Genomic DNA, 23,985 nt, shown 5'->3' on the forward strand with positions numbered 1-23,985 from the left:
GCTAGTCCGGGGTTAGTTTCACTCAAATCATGCAAATTAGAGTCCAAAACAAGAGGAAAAGCATTAGGAAAAGTAGATACGTTGGATACATATCAAGCCGGTGCAGGAGCTGGTGCGGGAGCAGGTGCTTGGAGCAGGGGCTGGTGCAACGCTAGTCGAGATGCTCCCAGAGAAGTCGGCAACGGGAAGTCCGTTGCATCATTATTTGGATTTTGTCTGCTCCAACTGACGATAGCTAGAACCAAGACACCACACGTAGCTGCCATATCCCGTTTGCGACAGCTACCGTTGCTTTGACTGTCTCACCTGATTTCTTCTCAACCGCAATCTTGAACGTCTTGTCGATGTTTTCTTTAGTTAACCTCTGTATTTCAATTCTCTCCTCTGTGGTCTCACGGTAGTACTTCTTCCATGTGTCGCCGTCTCCGACGCCGTGCACGTGTCCATATGGCGGCCGAGTGTCCACCGAGAGTCGTTTCAATATGTTCAAGGCCCGGTTGAATGGGGTGTCCCACTTGGGCCTCGCCAACGCCTCAGATGGCGAGTCGCTTTCGGCCGCAATCCTGTGCTGCTCTCTCTGCAAAAGGAACAAGGATCGTTTAAAATATGACTAAATGTGCAGTCAAATTGATCAGAAACTAAAATTACCAACAGTCTCATGAACTCCGTCGTGACCGCGTCCGTCTCGAAAACCTTCTTCACTGGGTCCCAACGGTACCGGGCCCTGAGAACGTCACGCTCCTGTGGAACAGTGAACTCCGCCAAGGGGTCTAGGATGCCCAGACTTTCGTGTTCCGCGTCCTCCTTCGCCCATATGGACCACTTCCCCGCATAACCACGGCTTCCAAGGTGGTGGCACCCCATGTTCCTCTCTTGAAGCCCCTTCATATACTTCGACTTTTCTTTCGCAACTTCGGCATCGCAAGCCACCTTGAATATTTCAAACTGCTCTTCCGTAATTGTCGGATTATCCTTTACAATCTCGGAGTAGGGTTCCTTTTTGTCGATGATCCTTGCTTTCACCCTTACTTTCCAGGCGTCCAACGCGTCGCTAAACTTGCTCATGGCGCATTTGTTTATCTTCTTCATAGTCGGGTCTTTATTTGGATCAGTATATTTCTTTTCATCCCGGCGCGGGAACAAGAATACCTGGTGCAGCTTCATTAGGAGGGAGGGCCTCATATTTTCTTTCTTCCCTAGTTTCTCATCATTGATGGTGGTGGTTGTTCATACGATGCATCATATTTGATTGCCGTAGCACGCTCACGCTTCCGAGGGCTCTTTTGGCTCAAAATTGTCGTCATCCACTTCCGTGACCACCACTAAAGTAGTGTTGAGCTGGTTTGGGCGTCGACGTCTCCTCTTCGGTTTTGGTTCTATACCGGCTTCGCTAGTCTCAGTGCCGGTCTTGGTCTCAACGCAAGTATCGGCGCCGGTCTCGATGTCGGTCTCGGATGTGACAGTTGGGCCCAGCAACAACAACCATTGATTGTCGACAAGGTTCAAAAATTCTTCTGCCGCCAGGTAGAATCGTCGCAATCACCAGAACCCTGTGCTTCATTGTTGCTAGCCATGTTTCCTACGATTAAATCTAGTCAATTAATTCTAGACCTAATAAAATGAATAATGACATAAAAAGGCCTATGTTTTGCAGGAACGTTGATTCCTTCCCGGTGCGGCAAATCCCGGGCACATGATATGTCCTAGTTTATAGCACAAGTCATGCCGAAATTCACGGAAAATTTCGGCATGACCTTTACTAAAAAGTGGACAAATCGAGCACCTGAAATTTGCTGGAACGGCAATGAATCAACATTCCGGCAAAACATAGGCCACTCGGATTCATTCCCTAGAAACAACAAAAGGCCACTTGGGCATGATCCAACCACTTCAATGAAAAGATATAACATGACCACTTTAATGAAAAGATATAATCAACAATAATGGAATATGCAAATGAACATCAATGACATATATCATATAACATCAATTCTATCTTTTGTTTATAGCTAAATGCCATAGCTACTGTTTTTTATTTTTAGCTAAATGCTTTTGTTTTTTGTTTAAAGCTAAAAGTCTAGGAAGGGATCATCTTTAAAATAAAACTTGCCTAAATTCTTTTCCTTTAAAAATAGTGGTCTTTTCAAAATTCAAAAACCTTTGCAAAATGACCTCACTAAACACTTCTCTGCCTAGGACAGAACCCAAATTCTGTTCTAGCTATTCCTCTCTCTCTCTCTCACACACGCACACACATTATTTTCTCTAACCCCTTCTCTGCCTAGGGCAGAACCCAATTAAATTGCAAAGGAACTCCATTTTCTCTAACCCTTCTGAACTAATGGTCTAAAATAAATTTTTGCTCTAACCTAGCGAACGTAGTTAACCTAGCTTGTTAACCTAACAAACCTAATTAACCTAGCTAGTTAACCTAGTTAGTTAACCTAGCTAGTTAACCTAGTTTACCTAGATAATTAACCTAATTAAACTAGTTAACCTAGCTAGTTCTCTATCAAATCCCTAACTAAATTTTTGCACTAACCTAGATAATTAACCTAATTAAACTAGTTAACCTAACTAGCACTAGTAGAAAAAAGCTCATTTGTCCCAGTTCATAAGGCCCATTTGTCCCAGTTCGGCAACCGGGACTAAAGGGTCGGTACTAAAGCCCAATACCTTTCGTCTCGGTTCTTATACCAACCGAGACAGATGGGCCTCCACGTGGGCTCTGTGGCTTGCCCAGGCAGGGGGGCCTTTTGTCCCGGTTGGTAGCACCAACCAGGACCAATAAGCGTCCACGCGTCAGTAGTTCAGGGGCTAGGGTTTTTGTTTTTTCTAAAGAGAGGGGGGGTTGGGGGTTTTGTAGGGTTAATTTAGGAGTTTCATATATTGTGTTAGCTAGCTAATAGAGAGAAGTGTCCTCTCTTATCTCCGTGCTTGGTCGACGCTACGTACTATACGTATAGAGAGGGCTCGACACGCTAGCTAGTAAGCAAATGAAGGAAACCATTAAGTACAGAAGATCTTCATGAACATATACAGAGAGAAGTGATCGACCTCTCCTTCTACAAGAGATTAGTCAAACAACAAGTTTTCGTATATCTATCCGACGCTACTGGCTACACACACACACACACACACACACACACACATATATATATATATATAAGAAAATGGTTGTGTACTCGTAGGAGTACGTACTCCCGCTTCTCATATACCACATAGATTAATCTTTTATACCACTTTATTATTTTTAATATACTTCATTACTAATTATTAGATACCCCAAAATGAGTTCCATGAAAAAATTCATGTGAGTCTACATATTTTTAAATATTTACGTATATACTGATATGTTTGTACGTGAAAAAGGTATATTACAAAAAGTACATCGCAGATGATATTTTTTCAACAAAACTCGTATTGGAGTATCTTACAATATTTAATGAAGTATATTAAGAATAATAAAGAGGTATAATTAATGCGTATATGAGGTATATTGAGAATGAGAGTACATACTCCCAGGAGTACAGAAGAGGAGTCCTATATATATATAGGGTCGCGCTGTTCGTCACCCTGGGTGAGGAATAGTTATTCTTCACCCCCTCTATTTTACCATCAATGCACCGTAATTTTACGTTCCGTAAGTTTTGTCTTATTTCCGACGCAAAAAGGGACCGTAATAAATTATATAATCACCGTAAAAATATTTTATATTATGTAAAATTACAAACATAAAAACATAGTCTAAAATACACATAAATTGTAAATTTTCTTATCTTATGATCTATATTTTTATTTTCTTATGTCAAATTTTACGTAGTGAATCAATAGGAATGTAACTATTTGAATTCAAAATGTAATTTAATTATGAAATGATCGTAAGATTACCTCGGATGAAGAATAACTTATTCTGCAGCCTGGGTGATAAATAGTAACACTATATATATAGACACACACACACACACAATGTAAGATCTCTTACAATCCCCTAGCATCTGAACTCAAGTTCCACATGGTATTCTTCGGCTTTATTGATGACGTGGTCAAGAAAGAATCCCGCCAATTCCTCTTGAATTGCTTTCATGCAATCTTGTGGTAGGAGTTCATCCTGCATCTGCCACATCTAATTTGAAGAAGTGGGTCAATACATATATATGAATGAAACTCAACACAAATGATGGTAATAAAATGAAATTGTGAATATTATTGCTTATGCACTTCAAATTGTCTTTTAGAGTAGCCCCGGAAGTTTTTGCAAGTCGCATCGTAGATGAACTCGCAGACGTAGTATCCACAGTAATTATTCCCGGGTTCCTGCCACAAACACTTTGTGAGAAATAGAGGTCAATCAAACTGATAATGAAGCATTATAAATGGCATTTATGAAAGTAGCTAGAATCAACGGGAGATGCGCGGAACTAGCTAGCTAGTACTACTTACTTTCGAGTATGTCCATGGCAGCTCCCCCGACAGTCCCGGAGCTTGTGCGGTGAATACTTTCCAAACCCTGCGAGACAAAGAAAACAATTACTTGATATCAGGAAATGAACAAAGTTGCCGATATGGTGCGATAATGATCGATTGAACTTACTTCTCGAGCATTTTAGTCATGTCCGCATAGTCCTCGGGAGATTTTCGTCTCGAGTCTAAGACGGTTACTAGTCCCTGCTCAAGCTTAATCTCTAGGAGAATATAGTGGAACCTGAGCACACATGCATAACTCATCAATTACATTGCTATAACCTCGAGTATTAAGGGAAACCGAATATGCACAAGACAGTAACACTCACTTGAAGTTGTAAGGAAAGAGTATTTTATCTTTGTTTTGATTTAGTACCAATGATCGTAGCAAGTTGGTCTCAGTTTCTTTGGCATGAAACGTAACCGTATATTCATCTATGAGATTTGTGTTAATGAACCCAATATCATAGATTTTGCCTTTCTGCATTCGACGATCTTCAATCTGCATAATATAGTGAGGATAATTATATATACATGCAATGAAAGAGCTAAGCTATATATAGAGGCTTAATGACAGAAGTAGTACTTACAGACAGTAGCAAGTGACCGTTCATTTATCGAGGGCCTTTTAATTGAAAAACTGGAAGAACTCACTGGTGCACGTCAGTCCTAAACAAACGGTTTAAAACCCCTTTCCACGACGGCATTTGGAACCATCGCCAAGTGAGTGTGGGCGATAGGGGGGTCCTTCCCACACGACCCAGAAACCGTCGGGGATAGGGCCCCTACAGTACTCCTAATCATTTCTGCTCGCATTGCCATCGCAGTCGGAATTCTGTGGTGCTACATTTACGATGCGCGGCCCATCACAAACGGTTCACCATTAATAATATTAGCTAATCGTCGTACGAGTGTCAGACAGGACTACGAAACGTCGGACCGTTGTAACATCGTTGTACACGACAACTATCACACACGCTATTCTGTGGTGCAACGTTTATGATGCATACTTCATCAGAAACACTTCATGGTTGCGAATCGTGTACGATTAGGCAACTAACACAAACGTTTAGTTTGCCCGCACTGTTTGTGATATTGTATGACATCGCACACGCTTTGCAAACGGCAACTGTGTGCATGCTTGCATATGTTTCCTCTCTGCGAACCGTCTCAGATTATGGTGAATATCGCAAACGTTTGTGTTTTACCAACCATGTGTGACGTAACAACCCGGAGAGCATAATTCCACCGTAATTTAATTGTTGCTTTTCCAAATTGTACTAGATTTGGATTTGAATTTGAATGTCTGCTACAGCTTTATTCATATCCATCAGGTTCAAACAACCAATGCATTATTCGATTCATAGGTACGTATGTTCAAGAATTACATAAGAACCAAATAAAGAATGATGAACCACAGTTTTATACTTGTACTATTAAAGACGGTAAAGAAAGAGGCGAAATATATTCTGGTTGTTGAACAAGGTGAAGCGGAATGCCCATATTGTGCCCTCCTCCATGCAGAAGGCACGCACGACTCTAGTCCAACCCCTTGTGATGGTCGACCGCCCATCCTTTACGGTCTTCATGAAACATCTAGATAATCATCGTGTTCTGGTAGAAATACTTTAACCTTTGCATGGCCACCAATCATGTAGTTTGAGAGGTAATCTTGAGTAAACTGCTTTGGCAACCACTGCAAAGGAATAAGATTTCAGACATTGTCATCTAACACAACTCATTATGAGTAGTAAAAAGAAGTCTGCAGAGTTCTTACTTACCATCCTACAGTTCACTATTGTCTTGGATAAAGTGTAAACAGATAGTTTAATTGCCATCTTTGGACCCATTTTACTAACAATCTTTATCAGCTTCCTCACTTGATGCTGGTTCATCGATATCTCATTGCCCCATATGCAGAAAGGGTCAAAACACAGATCTTTACCAATGACATATGTACCTAAAAGCACCAAGTTAATATTAGAAGCTAAACAACAATGGCACAACGATGTAGTACAACACTCTTTTATAATATGTCTATATACATCTGTATGTGGTAGTCCATTTGAAATCTCTGAAAAGAACAAATATTTAGGAACGGAGCGGGTATCTTATAACATCCAACATACTCACATATTAGATGAATTAACATCTTATATTATGGGCCGAAAGGAGTTTAGTTTGTTCTTAAAAATTATCTGCTGCTGTATCCACGGGCTACAGTTAGTTTGAGCTAGTTCGGGCTCGAATAGCCCTAAAGTATATCTAAACATGAGGGCTAGTTTAAGCTAGTTGCATCTATAACCCACCCAAAAAAACTAGTATCCAACCCAAGAGGTGCTAATTGGAGCTAGTTCTCCTGGTGCATTTATTGTCAATCTAACCCTGCCATCCAAACAACTCTTTGGATGGAGTTAGTTCAGGGTTAGTAATGAGCTAGAAACTAACTCTAACCTCTAGCTAAGTTGAGTATCCAAACATGGCTGTGTTGTTGCTATTGCTGCTGCTGCTCTTCTACGTATATCTAGACATCATTAGAAAATTAATGTAACACTCTTCCTTGATACTATGTAGCCTAGGATTGCATATTTAGACATTAAGTACAGTGCATGTTGCTATGTAGCCTCAGATATATTACATATGGCCCTAGTTAACCTAAGGAAATGGGTTGCAGATATATTCAGTTAAAAGTCCGATTCACCGATTAGTCCCTTGTTAGCCGCCGGCCTATATGGTACCAGCTACGGATATCCTGAACAGTGAGTAGATATAAGCCATAGGATGAAACTAACCTCGATGGAAAACAACAGTCATTCCCAAATTGTCCTATATAGGTACATCAAGAAGCATGTTAAGCACAACAGGCTAAACATCAACAAAAATTACACATGGCAGACAAAATAATCTCCAAAAGATAGCTTCAGTGTGCAGGTTTAAGCACGCTAGTAAAGCAAAACAAGTGGAAAGGTGTGTTAACTACAACAGGCCTAACATTTAACAACAAGCGAACATTGAAGGAAATATGCCCTAGAGGAAATAATAAAGTTATTATTTATTTCCTTATACTCAAGATAAATGTTTATTATTCATGCTAGAATTGTATTAACCGGAAACATAATACATGTGTGAATACATAGACAAACAAAGTGTCACTAGTATGCCTCTACTTGACTAGCTCGTTAATCAAAGATGGTTATGTTTCCTAACCATGAACAATGAGTTGTTATTTGATTAACGAGGTCACATCATTAGTTGAATGATCTGATTGACATGACCCATTCCATTAGCTTAGCACCCGATCGTTTAGTATATTGCTATTGCTTTCTTCATGACTTATACATGTTCCTATGACTATGAGATTATGCAACTCCCGTTTGCCGGAGGAACACTTTGGGTGCTACCAAACGTCACAACGTAACTGGGTGATTATAAAGGAGCATTACAGGTGTCTCCAAAGGTAGATGTTGGGTTGGCGTATTTCGAGATTAGGATTTGTCACTCCGATTGTCGGAGAGGTATCTCTGGGCCCTCTCGGTAATACACATCACATAAGCCTTGCAAGCATTTCAACTAATATGTTAGTTGTGAGATGATGTGTTACAGAACGAGTAAAGAGACTTGCCGGTAACGAGATTGAACTAGGTATTGGATACCGACGATCGAATCTCGGGCAAGTAACATACCGATGACAAAGGGAACAACGTATGTTGTTATGCGGTCTGACCGATAAAGATCTTCGTAGAATATGTAGGAGCCAATATGGGCATCCAGATCCCGCTATTGGTTATTGACCAGAGACGTGTCTCGGTCATGTCTACATTGTTCTCGAACCTGTAGGGTCCGCACGCTTAAGGTTACGATGACAGTGTCATTATGAGTTTATGCATTTTGATGTACCGAAGGTTGTTCGGAGTCCCGGATGTGATCACGGACATGACGAGGAGTCTCGAAATGGTCGAAACGTAAAGATTGATATATTGGAAGCCTATGTTTGGACATCGGAAGTGTTCCGGGTGAAATCGGGATTTTACCGGGTTACCGGGAGGTTACTGGAACCCCCCGGGAACCATATGGGCCTTCATGGGCCTTAGTGTAAAGGAGAAAGGGGCAGCCCAAGGTGGCTGCACCACTTCCCCCTCCCCTAGTCCTATTAGGACTAGGCAAAGGTGGCCGGCCCCCCTCTCTCTCTTTCCCCCCTTGGGGAATCCTAGTTGGAATAGGATTGGGGGGGGAGTCCTACTCCCGGAAGGAGTAGGACTCCTCCTGCGCCCTCTCCCTTGGCCGGCGCCCCCCTCCCCCCTTGGCTCCTTTATATACTGAGGTAGAGGCACCCTAGAACACACAAGTTGATCCATGTGATCTATTCCTTAGCCGTATGCCGTGCCCCCTGCCACCATATACCTCGATAATACTGTAGCGGAGTTTAGGCGAAGCCCTGCTGCTGTAGTACATCAAGATCGTCACCACGCCGTCGTGCTGACGGAACTCTTCCCCGACACTTTGCTGGATCGGAGTCCGTGGATCGTCATCGAGCTGAACGTGTGCTCGAACTCGGAGGTGCCGTAGTTTCGGTGCTTGATCGGTTGGATCGTGAAGACGTACGACTACTTCCTCTACGTCGTGTCAGCGCTTCCGCAGTCGGTCTGCGTTGGGTACTTAGACAACACTCTCCCCTCTCGTTGCTATGCATCACATGATCTTGCGTGTGCGTAGGAAATTTTTTGAAATTACTACGAAACCCAACAGTGGCATCCGAGCCTAGGTTATTTATGTTGATGCTATATGCACGAGTAGAACACAAGTGAGTTGTGGACGATACAAGTCATACTGCCTACCAGCATGTCATACTTTGGTTCGGCGGTATTGTTGGACGAGACGACCCGGACCAACCTTACGCGTACGCTTACGCGAGACCGGTTCCCTCGACGTGCTTTGCACATAGATGGCTTGCGGGCGACTTTCTCTCCAACTTTAGTTGAACCAAGTATGGCTACGCCCGGTCCTTGCGAAGGTTAAAACGGAATCTATTTGACAAACTATCGTTGTGGTTTTCATGCGTAGGTGAGATTGGTTCTTACTTAAGCCCGTAGCAGCCACGTAAAAAATGCAAGAACAAAGTAGAGGACGTCTAACTTGTTTTTGCAGGGCATGTTGTGATGTGATATGGTCAAGGCATGATGCTGAATTCTATTTTATGAGATGATCATGTTTTGTAACCGAATTATCGGCAACTGGCAGGAGCCATATGGTTGTCGCTTTATTGTATGCAATGCAATCGCGATGTAATGCTTTACTTTATTACTAAACGGTAGTGATAGTCGTGGAAGCATAAGATTGGCGAGACGACAACGATGCTACGATGGAGATCAAGGTGTCGCGCAGGTGACAATGGTGATCATGACGGTGCTTCGGAGATGGAGATCACAAGCACAAGATGATGATGGCCATATCATATCACTTATATTGATTGCATGTGATGTTTATCTTTTTATGCATCTTATCTTGCTTTGATTGACGGTGGCATTATAAGATGATCTCTCACTAAATTATCAAGAAGTGTTCTCCCTGAGTATGCACCGTTGCCAAAGTTCGTCGTGCCCAGACACCACGTGATGATCGGGTGTGATAAGCTCTACGTCCATCTACAACGGGTGCAAGCCAGTTTTGCACACGCAGAATACTCAGGTTAAACTTGACGAGCCTAGCATATGCAGATATGGCCTCGGAACACGGAGACCGAAAGGTCGAGCGTGAATCATATAGTAGATATGATCAACATAAACGATGTTCACCATTGAAAACTACTCCATCTCACGTGATGATCGGTTATGGTTTAGTTGATTTGGATCACGTAATCACTTAGAAGATTAGAGGGATGTCTATCTAAGTGGGAGTTCTTAAGTAATATGATTAATTGAACTTAAATTTATCATGAACTTAGTACCTAATAGTATCTTGCTTGTTTATGTTGATTGTAGATAGATGGCTCGTGCTGTTGTTCCGTTGAATTTTAATGCGTTCCTTGAGAAAGCAAAGTTGAAAGATGATGGTAGCAATTACACGGACTGGGTCCGTAACTTGAGGATTATCCTCGTTGCTGCACAGAAGAATTACGTCCTGGAAGCACCGCTGGGTGCCAGGCCTGCTGCTGGAGCAACACCAGATGTTATGAACATCTGGCAGAGCAAAGCTGATGACTACTCGATAGTTCAGTGTGCCATGCTTTACGGCTTAGAATCGGGACTTCAACGACGTTTTGAACGTCATGGAGCATATGAGATGTTCCAGGAGTTGAAGTTAATATTTCAAGCAAATGCCCGAATTGAGAGATATGAAGTCTCCAATAAGTTCTATAGCTGCAAGATGGAGGAGAACAGTTCTGTCAGTGAGCATATACTCAAAATGTCTGGGTATAATAATCACTTGATTCAATTGGGAGTTAATCTTCCGGATGATTGCGTCATTGACAGAATTCTCCAATCACTGCCACCAAGCTACAAGAGCTTCGTGATGAACTATAATATGCAAGGGATGAACAAGACTATTCCCGAGCTCTTCGCAATGCTGAAAGCTGCGGAGGTAGAAATCAAAAAGGAGCATCAAGTGATGATGGTTAACAAAACCACTAGTTTCAAGAAAAAGGGCAAAGGGAAGAAGAAGGGGAACTTCAAGAAGAACAACAAGCAAGTTGCTGCTCAGGAGAAGAAACCCAAGTCTGGACCTAAGCCTGAAACTGAGTGCTTCTACTGCAAGCAGACTGGTCACTGGAAGCGGAACTGCCCCAAGTATTTGGCGGATAAGAAGGATGGCAAGGTGAACAAAGGTATATGTGATATACATGTTATTGATGTGTACCTTACTAGAGCTCGTAGTAGCACCTGGGTATTTGATACTGGTTCTGTTGCTAATATTTGCAACTCGAAACAGGGACTACGGAATAAGCGGGCACTGGCAAAGGACGAGGTGACGATGCGCGTGGGAAACGGTTCCAAAGTTGATGTGATCGCGGTCGGCACGCTACCTCTACATCTACCTTCGGGATTAATATTAGACCTAAATAATTGTTATTTGGTGCCAGCGTTGAGCATGAACATTATATCTGGATCTTGTTTAATGCGAGACGGTTATTCATTTAAATCAGAGAATAATGGTTGTTCTATTTATATGAGTAATATCTTTTATGGTCATGCACCATTGAAGAGTGGTCTATTCTTATTGAATCTCGATAGTAGTAATACACATATTCATAATGTTGAAGCCAAAAGATGCAGAGTTGATAATGAAAGTGCAACTTATTTGTGGCACTGTCGTTTAGGTCATATCGGTATAAAGCGCATGAAGAAACTCCATACTGATGGACTTTTGGAACCACTTGATTATGAATCACTTGGTACTTGCGAACCGTGCCTCATGGGCAAGATGACTAAAACACCGTTCTCCGGTACTATGGAGAGAGCAACAGATTTGTTGGAAATCATACATACCGATGTATGTGGTCTGATGAATATTGAGGCTCGTGGCGGATATCGTTATTTTCTCACCTTCACAGATGATTTAAGCAGATATGGGTATATCTACTTAATGAAACATAAGTCTGAAACATTTGAAAAGCTCAAAGAATTTCAGAGTGAAGTTGAAAATCATCGTAACAAGAAAATAAAGTTTCTACGATCTAATCGTGGAGGAGAATATTTGAGTTACGAGTTTGGTGTACATTTGAAAAACTGTGGAATAGTTTCGCAACTCACGCCACCCGGAACACCACAGCATAATGGTGTGTCCGAACTCGTAATCGTACTTTACTAGATATGGTGCGATCTGTGATGTCTCTTACTGATTTACCGCTATCGTTTTGGGGTTATGCTCTAGGGACGGCCGCATTCACGTTAAATAGGGCACCATCAAAATCCGTTGAGACGACGCCTTATGAACTGTGGTTTGGCAAGAAACCAAAGTTGTCGTCTCTTAAAGTTTGGGGCTGCGATGCTTATGTGAAAAAGCTTCAACCTGATAAGCTCGAACCCAAATCGGAGAAATGTGTCTTCATAGGATACCCAAAGGAAACTGTTGGGTACACCTTCTATCACAGATCCGAAGGCAAAACATTCGTTGCCAAGAATGGATCCTTTCTAGAGAAGGAGTTTCTCTCGAAAGAAGTGAGTGGGAGGAAAGTAGAACTTGATGAGGTAACTGTACCTGCTCCCTTACTGGAAAGTAGTACATCACAGAAAACTGTTTCAGTGACACCTACACCAGTTAGTGAGGAAGCCAATGATAATGATCATGAAACTTCAGATCAAGATACTACTGAACCTTGTAGATCAACCAGAGTAAGATCCGCACCAGAGTGGTACGGTAATCCTGTTCTGCAAGTCATGCTACTAGATCATGATGAACCTACGAACTATGAAGAAGCGATGGTGAGCCCAGATTCCGCAAAGTGGCTTGAAGCCATGAAATCTGAGATGGGATCCATGTATGAGAACAAAGTATGGACTTTGGTTGACTTGCCCGATGATCGGCAAGCAATTGAAAATAAATGGATTTTTAAGAAGAAGACTGACGCTGATGGTAATGTTACTGTCTACAAAGCTCGACTTGTCGCAAAAGGTTTTCGGCAAGTTCAAGGGATTGACTACGATGAGACCTTCTCACCCGTAGCGATGCTTAAGTCCGTCCGAATCATGTTAGCGATTGCCGCATTTTATGATTATGAAATTTGGGAGATGGATGTCAAAACTGCATTCCTGAATGGATTTCTAGAAGAAGAGTTGTATATGATGCAACCGGAAGGTTTTGTCAATCCAAAGGGAGCTAACAAAGTGTGCAAGCTCCAGCGATCCATTTATGGACTGGTGCAAGCCTCTCAGAGTTGGAATAAACGTTTTGATAGTGTGATCAAAGCATTTGGTTTTATACAGACTTTTGGAGAATCCTGTATTTACAAGAAAGTGAGTGGGAGCTCTGTAGCATTTCTGATATTATATGTGGATGACATATTGCTGATTGGAAATGATATAGAATTTCTGGATAGCATAAAGGGATACTTGAATAAAAGTTTTTCAATGAAAGACCTCGGTGAAGCTGCTTACATATTAGGCATTAAGATCTATAGAGATAGATCAAGACGCTTAATTGGACTTTCACAAAGCACATACCTTGACAAAATTTTGAAGAAGTTCAAACTGGATCAAGCAAAGAAAGGGTTCTTGCCTGTGTTACAAGGTGTGAAGTTGAGTAAGACTCAATGCCCGACCACTGCAGAAGGTAGAGAGAATATGAAAGATGTTCCCTATGCATCAGCCATAGGATCTATCATGTATGCAATGCTGTGTACCAGACCTGATGTGTGCCTTGCTATAAGTTTAGCAGGGAGGCACCAAAGTAATCCAGGAGTGGATCACTGGACAACGGTCAAGAACATCCTGAAATACCTGAAAAGGACTAAGGATATGTTTCTCGTATATGGAGGTGATAAAGAGCTCACTGTAAAAGGTTACGTTGATGCAAGCTTTGACACTGATCCGGACGATTCTAAATCGCAAACCGGATACGTGTTTACATTAAACGGTGGAGCTGTCAGTTGGTGCAGTTCTAAACAAAGCGTCGTAGCGGGATCTACAAGTGAAGCGGAGTACATAGCTGCTTCAGAAGCAGCGAACGAAGGAGTCTGGATGAAGGAGTTCATATCCAATCTAGGTGTCATACCTAATGCATCGGGTCCAATGAAAATCTTTTGTGACAATACTGGTGCAATTGCCTTGGCAAAGGAAACCAGATTTCACAAAAGGACCAAACACATCAAGAGACGCTTCAACTCCATCCGGGATCTAGTCCAGGTGGGAGACATAGAGATTTGCAAGATACATACGGATCTGAATGTTGCAGACCCGTTGACTAAGCCTCTTCCACGAGCAAAACATGATCAGCACCAAAGCTCCATGGGTGTTAGAATCATTACAGTGTAATCTAGATTATTGACTCTAGTGCAAGTGGGAGACTGAAGGAAATATGCCCTAGAGGCAATAATAAAGTTATTATTTATTTCCTTATAATCATGATAAATGTTTACTATTCATGCTAGAATTGTATTAACCGGAAACATAATACATGTGTGAATACATAGACAAACAAAGTGTCACTAGTATGCCTCTACTTGACTAGCTCGTTAATCAAAGATGGTTATGTTTCCTAACCATGAACAATGAGTTGTTATTTGATTAACGAGGTCACATCATTAGTTGAATGATCTGATTGACATGACCCATTCCATTAGCTTAGCACCCGATCGTTTAGTATATTGCTATTGCTTTCTTCATGACTTATACATGTTCCTATGACTATGAGATTATGCAACTCCCGTTTGCCGAAGGAACACTTTGGGTGCTACCAAACATCACAACGTAACTGGATGATTATAAAGTAGCATTACAGGTGTCTCCAAAGGTAGATGTTGGGTTGGCGAATTTAGAGATTAGGATTTGTCACTCCGATTGTCGGAGAGGTATCTCTGGGCCCTCTCGGTAATACACATCACATAAGCCTTGCAAGCATTTCAACTAATATGTTAGTTGTGAGATGATGTGTTACGGAACGAGTAAAGAGACTTGCCGGTAACGAGATTGAACTAGGTATTGGATACCGACGATCGAATCTCGGGCAAGTAACATACCGATGACAAAGGGAACAACGTATGTTGTTATGCGGTCTGAACGATAAAGATCTTCGTAGAATATGTAGGAGCAAATATGGGCATCCAGGTCCCGCTATTGGTTTTTGACCGGAGACGTGTCTCGGTCATGTCTACATTGTTCTCGAACCCATAGGGTCCGCACGCTTAAGGTTACGATGACAGTTTCATTATGAGTTTATGCATTTTGATGTACCGAAGGTTGTTCGGAGTCCCGGATGTGATCACGGACATGACGAGGAGTCTCGAAATGGTCGAAACGTAAAGATTGATATATTGGAAGCCTATGTTTGGACATCAGAAGTGTTCCGGGTGAAATCGGGATTTTACCGGGTTACCGGGAGGTTACCGGAACCCCCCGGGAACCATATGGGACTTCATGGGCCTTAGTGGAAAGGAGAAAGGGGCAGCCCAAGGTGGCTGCACCACTTCCCCCTCCCCTAGTCCTATTAGGACTAGGAGAAGGTGGCCGGCCCCCCTCTCTCTCTTTCCCCCCTTGGGGAATCCTAGTTGGAATAGGATTGGGGGGGGGAGTCCTACTCCCGGAAGGAGTAGGACTCCTCCTGCGCCCTCTCCCTTGGCCGGCGCCCCCCTCCCCCCTTGGCTCCTTTATATACTGAGGTAGAGGCACCCTAGAACACACAAGTTGATCCACGTGATCTATTCCTTAGCCGTGTGCGGTGCCCCCTGCCACCATATACCTCGATAATACTGTAGCGGATTTTAGGCGTAGCCCTGCTGCTGTAGTACATCAAGATCGTCACCACGCCGTCGTGCTGACGGAACTCTTCCCCGACAATTTGCTGGATCGGAGTCCGGGGATCGTCATCGAGCTGAACGTGTGCTCGAACTCGGAGGTGCCGTAGTTTCGGTGCTTGATCGGTTGGATCGTGAAGACGTACGACTACTTCCTCTACGTCGTGTCAGCGCTTCCGCAGTCGGTCTGCGTTGGGTACGTAGAAAACACTCTCCCCTCTCGTTGCTATGCATCACATGATCTTGCGTGTGCGTAGGAAATTTTTTGAAATTACTACGAAACCCAACAAACATGGTCATTCAAACTAGTATTGTGTCGATCTAAGTACACTGGTTATGGTTAAATAAAAATGGAAAGGCGTGTTAACTACAAGATGCAGCAACCAAATGTAGTCATTCATAGTGGTATTGTTGAAACTAGTACTGATGAAATTGAACTCCACAGTTCATACTTGCACATATAGAACATCACGTTGTGAATAACTGGAATAAACAAGGCGTACTACGAACAACCAAAGATAGCATTTTACACTGAACATATGCTAACTACAAACAACCGAACAATCAAAAAACTTTAAAAGAGGCATATGCTAGCTATAACAGGCTTAACAGCAAGCAAATATATGCATTCCTATTGCTTTGTCTAAAACTGGATTGATGAAATGTACTGCACAATAAATAATTGCACATATAGAGCATCACATTGTAACAACTGAAATAAATAAATCATGGGTTTCCTCACTTGTCATAGATGGGCTCGTTCCCGTGGGAAGAGCACGGAACCTGGGTGTGCTCCATGTTGTCGCAGATGGGCTCCTTCCCCTTGGAAGAGCACGGCTGTAGGGTGCCCTCCCTAATGTCGCAGACAGGCGCTTTCCCCTTGGAAGAGAAGATGGGCTCTTTCCCCTTGGAAGAGCCGGAGAGGGTGCCTCCTCGTGGTCGCCGTCGATGAGGTCTGACTTGGAAGATGTGGATCCCAAGCCAGCGTGGCAGAACGTGTCCTTCATAAATGACAAAAGGGGCTCGATGGCGATGTAGAATGGCAAATTGTTGACAGCGAGCCACAGGAGATCAGCGGTGGGTCCATGCATGAGATCGACGGCGGTTGAACCCGAGGGGATGGTGGTGGGCCACTTAACCTGTGACACAGCCCGCCTCAGGGCATTGCCGTCGATGACCTCGATGTCGTAGCCGGCGGACAAGAAATGCCCGCATACTCTAGCCCGATGCTTGAGTGTCTGCCGCCAGTAATGGTCGTCAGCTTCCTCGGCGACGTCGGGCGAAGAGACCGCTATACACCTTTGTTGGGCCATTCGCTCCTCGAGCTCCACGGGAAGCATAGCTGGGCTTAGGCTGCGATGCTCTGGAGTGGGGGATGGGGATGAGGATGGGGATCTGTGGGAACGGGGTCGTTTGGCAGGCGTCATCTAAGAAACTCAGGGCGGCCTGGGTATGGAGATCCGTGGTTAAGCTGCATGGGCAAACCGGAAGATGTTGACAATGGGGGCCTTGCGGCAGCGGCGGTGGCGGGGACTTTGCTAGGGTTTCGAGCGAGGGAGGGGTGTGTGTGTGTGTGCGCGCGCGCACGCCCGAGGAGGTTTTGGTGTGTGTGTGTGTGGAGGGGGGCGCGGGGTGTTTGAGGAAATGACGCGGGTGCTGAAAATTTTACTACGCGGGAGTGAAATGCCAGGCTATTGAAAATTTTGATGATAGTGCATCGCACACGGTCCGGAGATAACAACCGTGTGTTATGAAAAAAAACCTCGAGGCGGGTAGATATTTTCGACGCAGGTGGGATTGGGAACAAGAAACATCGCACACGGTCCAGAGATAACAACCTTGTGTTATGAAACAGAAAAACCCTTCAAGCGGGCAGATATTTTTGAGAGGGGGAGCCTCATGGAGCTCAATGTACTATGCGTATGTGTGTGTGACAGGTGCACCAGCGTGGCACACGGTTAGTTTGAGTGAACCGTGTCTGTTGCATCATCCGACTTGTCTAATGTTCATAAATTTGGCGAAAAATGATGCGGGAGAGGGTCAGAAAACGAACACACTTGCATGTGGACCAAATTTATGTATCAAAAGTGTGGTTTCATTTTCAAATACCAAATGCAACTTTGATGTGGCACCTCTCTGGAAAAGCGCACGGTATTGCTTGCTCCCACCCTATCGTGTCGGCACGAAGGGAATCCTAAGCTATGAATGCATGCCCCCTCCCCCGCAACCGAGGTTCACCTACCAAAGTGCGAAGTAGCTAGCAGCCCCCCTCCTCCCTCATGTCGGCAGGAAGGGAATCCTAAGCTATATATGAATGCATGCCCCCTCCCCCTCAACCAAGGTTTGAATTCACCTAGAAAAGTGTGAAGTAGCTAGCAGCCGCCCTCCTGCCTCGTGTCGGCTTGAAGGGAATCCTAAGCTATATATGAAAGCATGCCCCCCAACCGAGGTTCATCGTAGCAAAGTGCGAAGTAGCTAGCAGCCCCCTCCCTCATGTCGGAACGAAGGGAATCCTAAGCTATGAATGCATGCCCCCCAACCGAGGTTCACCTAGAAAAGTGTGAAGTAGAGCTAGCAGCCCCCCCCCAACTGAGGTTTACCCTAGCAAAGTGTGAAGTAGCTAGCAGCCACCCCTATTTCGTCTCAGCGCAAAGGGAATCCTAAGCTATGAATGCACATGCCCCCCCAACTGAGGTTCACCTAGCAAAGTGCGAAGTAGCTAGCAGCCCCCCACTCGTGTCGGCATGAAGGGAATCCTAAGCTATGAGCATGCCCCCTCCCCTCCCCCCCAGCCGAGGTTCACCTAGCAAAGTGCGATGTAGCTAGCAGCCCCCACCCCTCTCGTGTCGCCACGAAGGGAATCCTAATTAAGCTATGAATGCATGCCCCCCCAACCGAGGTTCACCTAGCAAAGTGCGATGTAGCAACCCCCCCACACACACACTTTCACTCGACGGGCCAAAGAGGCATATATCTCACCAAGATGGATCATAAAACGGACCAAGAATAATCCACCTTGGTCGTACAACCTCTCTCTTGTTGTTGGTCAAAGTGATGGCCATCCATGCGACCCTGGAGATGGGCTAGCTCGCCAATAATCACGCAAGTAGCTAGTCCCCAAAGACAACCACTACATGCGTGTGGCCCAAACATATGTATGGAGAGGTGTTTTTTTGAGTAACAATGAACAACTTTGATGTGGGACCGTGATTTCGAACTAGAAATCCCCACACTGAGTGAGGGTTAGGTTGACGATGCATATGTATGTTACACCGCACTTCAAGCCAACGACGGGGATTCATATATGCATGCATGCATGCATAGTACTATATGCGCTCAAACTTAATTATGTCTGAATCAAACCATGACCTATACTACGATAACACTTACCAAATGAAGAATCCACCATGGTAACCTATCTTGTTGTTGGTCAAGGTGATCATGGATGTCCACGCGGGCCCACAAATATATAGGCTTGTCGCCGATAACCATGCGAGGGAGTGTCTTGTTCGAAGGCAACCACTACATGCATATGTATGGAGGTGATGTGTGCATGCATGTTAGAATACACAACATTGATCTGGCGTATGTGTCAAAAATCGTACACTAGCTCCCCACACAGAGCGAGATCGGTTCATGATGGTGTCGTTGTACTAGCCACTTCGACTCAATGGGAGGGATTCATGTGTACACATGCATATGTGTGTGCTCAAAGTGTATCATGCATGTCATCCCAGAGAAAAAATAATAATCCCCTCCTAAGTCAAATTAACCTCTCTTGTTGTGAGGCAAAAAGAAGTGGTGGACCAAGCGGACCCATAGATGGAAAGCATCGATATCACTGATAACCGCTTAAGTGGGTGCGAGAGGACAACCACCACCGCTTTGCATGTGGGCCAAATATATATATGTTGAATACCCAAAATGCATAACTTTGATGTGCCACATGCCTCAAAAACCGTAAACCATGCACCCACACAGGGCGAGGTTCATATCAAGCGTACTACATATGATGGTCCCCTTCCCCCTCTTCACCGCGTACTATATGCTCATGTCGTAATATATGTACAACCCAAAAGAATCATCATCGATGGTGAAATTAATTAACCTCTCCTGATGTAGGTCAAAGTGATGCATGCATGCATGCATCGATGATGGCCTCATGGGCCCATAGATGGAAGCGTCACACGTGAGTGTCCTGGCTAGGATATATATGCATGTAGCCCAAAAAGGTGGTGTGTGATGTTTGAATAACCAATTTCACAATTTTGATGTGGCACGTGCCTCGGTAACCAAAAACTCCCGACACTGAGTGAGGTGTACTTGTTCACGGACGCATACGTATAGTATATATGCTAGTCCCCTCCCACCTCTTCGACGCGTACTATATACCACCATAACACAAACAAAAAAGATTATACCTTGCTGGTCAAATTAACCTCACTGCCGGCTGTTCGTCAAAGTGATGGACGACGACCTCACGGGCCCACAGAAAGTGTCACACTCGAGTATCGAGGGTCGTGTAGGATGTAACACCCTGGATTTTTGCCCTTTTCTTTTCCGTGGCTATGTGGTTCTGAAACTTGGGAAGATCATGTCTTCCTAGGTTTTATAGTGGCTTGTCACCCTCATCCTCATACCAAGATCATGTAATTCCATCCTTGACCTAACCCAAACTTCTTGTAACGCCCGGATAATCTTGCTACAGTAATTCCACGCTAATCATGCCACGTCACCTCGATTACTGTTGCTAAACTTCCGTTAGTTCAAACCGCATCAAATTCAAATTTAAATTAATGTAAACAACAAAAATTTTCAAAAACTGTAACAGAAATGTTCGGGCGGTGCTGAATATTACGAGGGTAATTATAGTAAAGAAACACAATTTTATAAAATCCTTAAATGCGCTAAAATTAATTAAAATAGAAAAGGAAAAGAAATAAAAGAAAAAGAAAATACAAAAGAGAAAACAAAAAAAACACAAAAAGAATAAAAGGCCCCCTTGGCCCACCTGGGCCTTGGCCCACCTGGGCCTCGGCCCAACTGGCCGGCCCACTCGGACCGAGCGACCCCACTACCTAACCCCCTCTCCCCCCGTGAGCTAGCCCACTCCCCACTCGCTTGTCCCCACCCCCTCGCTCTGGATCTGGATCGGGAGGAGCCCCGATCCACTTCTCCCTCGCTGCGCGCCCGACGCCGCCGCCCGTCGCCGGCGCTCCCTCGAGGGCATGCCCCTCTTCGCGCGCAACGTCCCCGGCCTCCTCCCCAATCAACGCTGCCCTCGAACCCCTACGCTACCTTGTGAGCTCCCCCTCTCCTCGTCTGGTCACCTCGCGCCCGTGCACGCGCCGTGGCCGCGCCCTCTTCCCTGCTTCGGCTCACCTAGGGCACCCCCTGCGGCTCCTCCCCCCGCGGCCGCGCCCATCCCCGCGTCGCGCCCGCGCCTTCCTCCGCTCCCCTGCTCACCGCGCCCCGCACCCGCTCCCGCCCCTCGCGCGCGCGCCCCGGACCATCTCGCACGCGCGCCGCGCACCCCCCATGCTCGCCCGCGACGCGCGCTCGTGGCCTCCTCTCCGCCTATCGCCGCTCACCCACCGCTATCCATCGCCGGCCGCACCCTCCGCTACCCAACGCCGCGCTCCACCCCTCTGCCGCTGTCATGTGCCTGATCCGGCCATGGCCAGCGCGTCGCCCTGCTCCCTCGCTGCCCTGGACCGTGCAGGCCTCGTCGTGCCGCCGCTGCTCACCGCCCCACCGTCTCTTGTGCCGCCGCGCGCCCCGTCTTCGCCCGCATGGCCCCGCTCGCCGCCGTTCGTGCCGCACCCACGGCACCCAACTTCTGCCCGCCGGAGTTCACCACCGCTGCGGTCTGCCTGGTTCCGTCGGAGCCCCACGCCGACGACCCCGCAGCCGGATGGCCACGGCCTCGCCCCGCAACCGGGTGGGCTACGACCTTAGCCCGGCACCCACACTCGTTGCCCGCACCCGCTAGGCCTCTGGGCCACTGACTGCTGGGGCCCAGCCCTAGTATGAACGAAAATGAAAAAAAATAAATTAATTAAAAAAATAATTAAAAATAAATGGATAAATAATAAATGAATAAATAGTAAATAATAATTAATTAATTGACTTAATTAATTTTGTTTGAATAAACTAAACAATTAACTAAACTAACTAATCATAATTAGATTAATCTAATAACTAACTAAAACAAATTAAATTGTTAGTTAAATAATTAAACAGTCAATGACAGGGGGGTCCCACCCCTGTTGACCAGTCAAACGTTGACTGGTCAACTGGGTCCCACTAGCCCACCTGTCAGCCATTGTGCTGGGTGCGCCTAGCAATTTAGCAATTATTTTCGAATTAAAATTAATTCCAGAAATCAATAAAATCTTTAGAAAATCATATCTTTTAATCCGTAACTCGGATTAAATTATTTTCAACATGAAAGTTGCTTAGAACGACGAGACGAATCCGGATACGCAACCCGTTCGTCCTCCATGCATCCCTAGCATAGCAAACACGCAACTTTCCCCCTCCGGTTCATCCGTCCGAAAACGCGAAACACCGGGAATACTTTCCTGGATGTTTCCCCCCTTCCCCAGTATCATCTCTTACCACGTTAGGGCACCCCTAGCACCGATACTTGTCATGTCATGCATCTTTATGCATCTGTTTGCTTAATATTTATTGTTTCTTCCCCCTCCTCTCTCGCTAGACACCGAGACCGACGCCGCTGCTATCCAGTACGACTACGGTGTTGATGACCCCGCTCTCTTGCCAGAGCAACCAGGTAAGCCCCCCCTTGATCACCAGATATCACCTACTCTACACTCTATACTGCTTGCGTTAGAGTAGTGTAGCATGCTACTGCTTTCCGTTAATCCTATCCTGATGCATAGCCTGTCCTTGCTACTACTGTTGTTACCTTTACCTGCAATCCTAATGCTTAGTATAGGATGCTAGTTTATCATCAGTGGCCATACATTCTCGTCCGTCTGCCACGCTATACTATCGGGCTGTGATCACTCGGGAGGTGATCACAGGTTTATACTTATACATAATATATGATACTTGTGATGACTAAAGACGGGTCGGCTCGTAGGAGTACCCGCGAGTGGATCTTTGTGGCGAAGCGACAGGGCAGGTTGAGACCACCTAGGAGAGAGGTGGGCCTGGCCCTGGTCGGCGTTCGCGGTTATTTCAAGATAACACGTTTAACGAGATCTTGGTATTTGATCTGAGTCTGGCCACTGGCCTATACGCACTAACCATCTACACGGGCACAGTTATGGGCACTCGACATCGTGGTATCAGCCGAAGCCTTTGTGACGTTAGCGACTGAGTGGCGCGCGCCGGATTGGACCGTAAGCCCGCTCTTGTATTAAGGGGGCTAGTTCTGCTTCCGGCCGCGTTCGCAACGTGCAGGTGTGCAAAGGGCGATGGGCCCAGACCCCTGCGCCATAGGATTTAGACCGGCGTGCTGACCTCTCTGTTGTGCCTAGGTAGGGCTGCGACGTGTTGATCTTCCGAGGCCGGGCATGACCTAGAAAAGTGTGTCTGGCCAAATGGGATCGAGCGTGTTGGGTTATGTGGTGCACCCCTGCAGGGAAGTTAATCTATTCGAATAGCCATGATCTTCGGTAACAGGACGACTTGGAGTTGTACCTTGACCTTATGACAACTAGAACCGGATACTTAATAAAACACACCTTTCCAAGTGCCAGATACAACCCGGTGGTCGCTCTCTAACAGGGCGACGAGGAGAGGATCATCTGTTAGGATTATGCTATGCGATGCTACTTGGTGAACTTACCATCTACTCTCTTCTCCTGCTGCAAGATGGAGGTTACCAGAAGCGTAGTCTTCGAAAGGACTAGTTATCCCCCTCTTATTCCGGAATTATGCAGTTCAGTCCACATATGATAGCCTTTTCCATTTGATACCAATGCATACATATGTAGTGTAGCTCCTTGCTTGCGAGTACTTTGGATGAGTACTCATGGTTGCCTTGCTCTCCCTTTTCCCCCTTTCTATACTCGATTGCTGCGACCAGACGTTGGAGCCCTGGA

General features: G+C 45.2%; 1 protein-coding gene across 1 annotated transcript; it reads right to left on the minus strand.

Annotated features, from left to right (window-relative positions):
* Nucleotides 1-235: 235 nt before the first annotated feature.
* Nucleotides 236-888, minus strand: LOC147960968 (uncharacterized). Its single transcript, XM_087533607.1, has 2 exons — nucleotides 649-888; nucleotides 236-577 (listed from the first exon to the last, which is right to left on the minus strand). Exons 1-2 carry the CDS (start codon nucleotides 886-888, stop codon nucleotides 236-238), a joined length of 582 nt encoding a protein of 193 aa, XP_087389733.1.
* Nucleotides 889-23,985: the final 23,097 nt, after the last annotated feature.

Source organism: Triticum urartu, chromosome 7A (genome assembly GCF_056163025.1).
Source record: "Triticum urartu cultivar PI428250 chromosome 7A, HENAU_Tu73, whole genome shotgun sequence".
NCBI lineage: Eukaryota > Viridiplantae > Streptophyta > Magnoliopsida > Poales > Poaceae > Triticum > Triticum urartu.

Coding starts and splice junctions, on each gene's coding strand:
- LOC147960968 (XM_087533607.1), bottom strand. CDS start 888: ATGAAGGGGCTTCAAGAGAGGAACATGGGGTGCCACCACCTTGGAAGC. Junction 578..648: donor CGGAGTTCATGAGACTGTTG/GTAATTTTAGTT, acceptor TTCCTTTTGCAG/AGAGAGCAGCACAGGATTGC.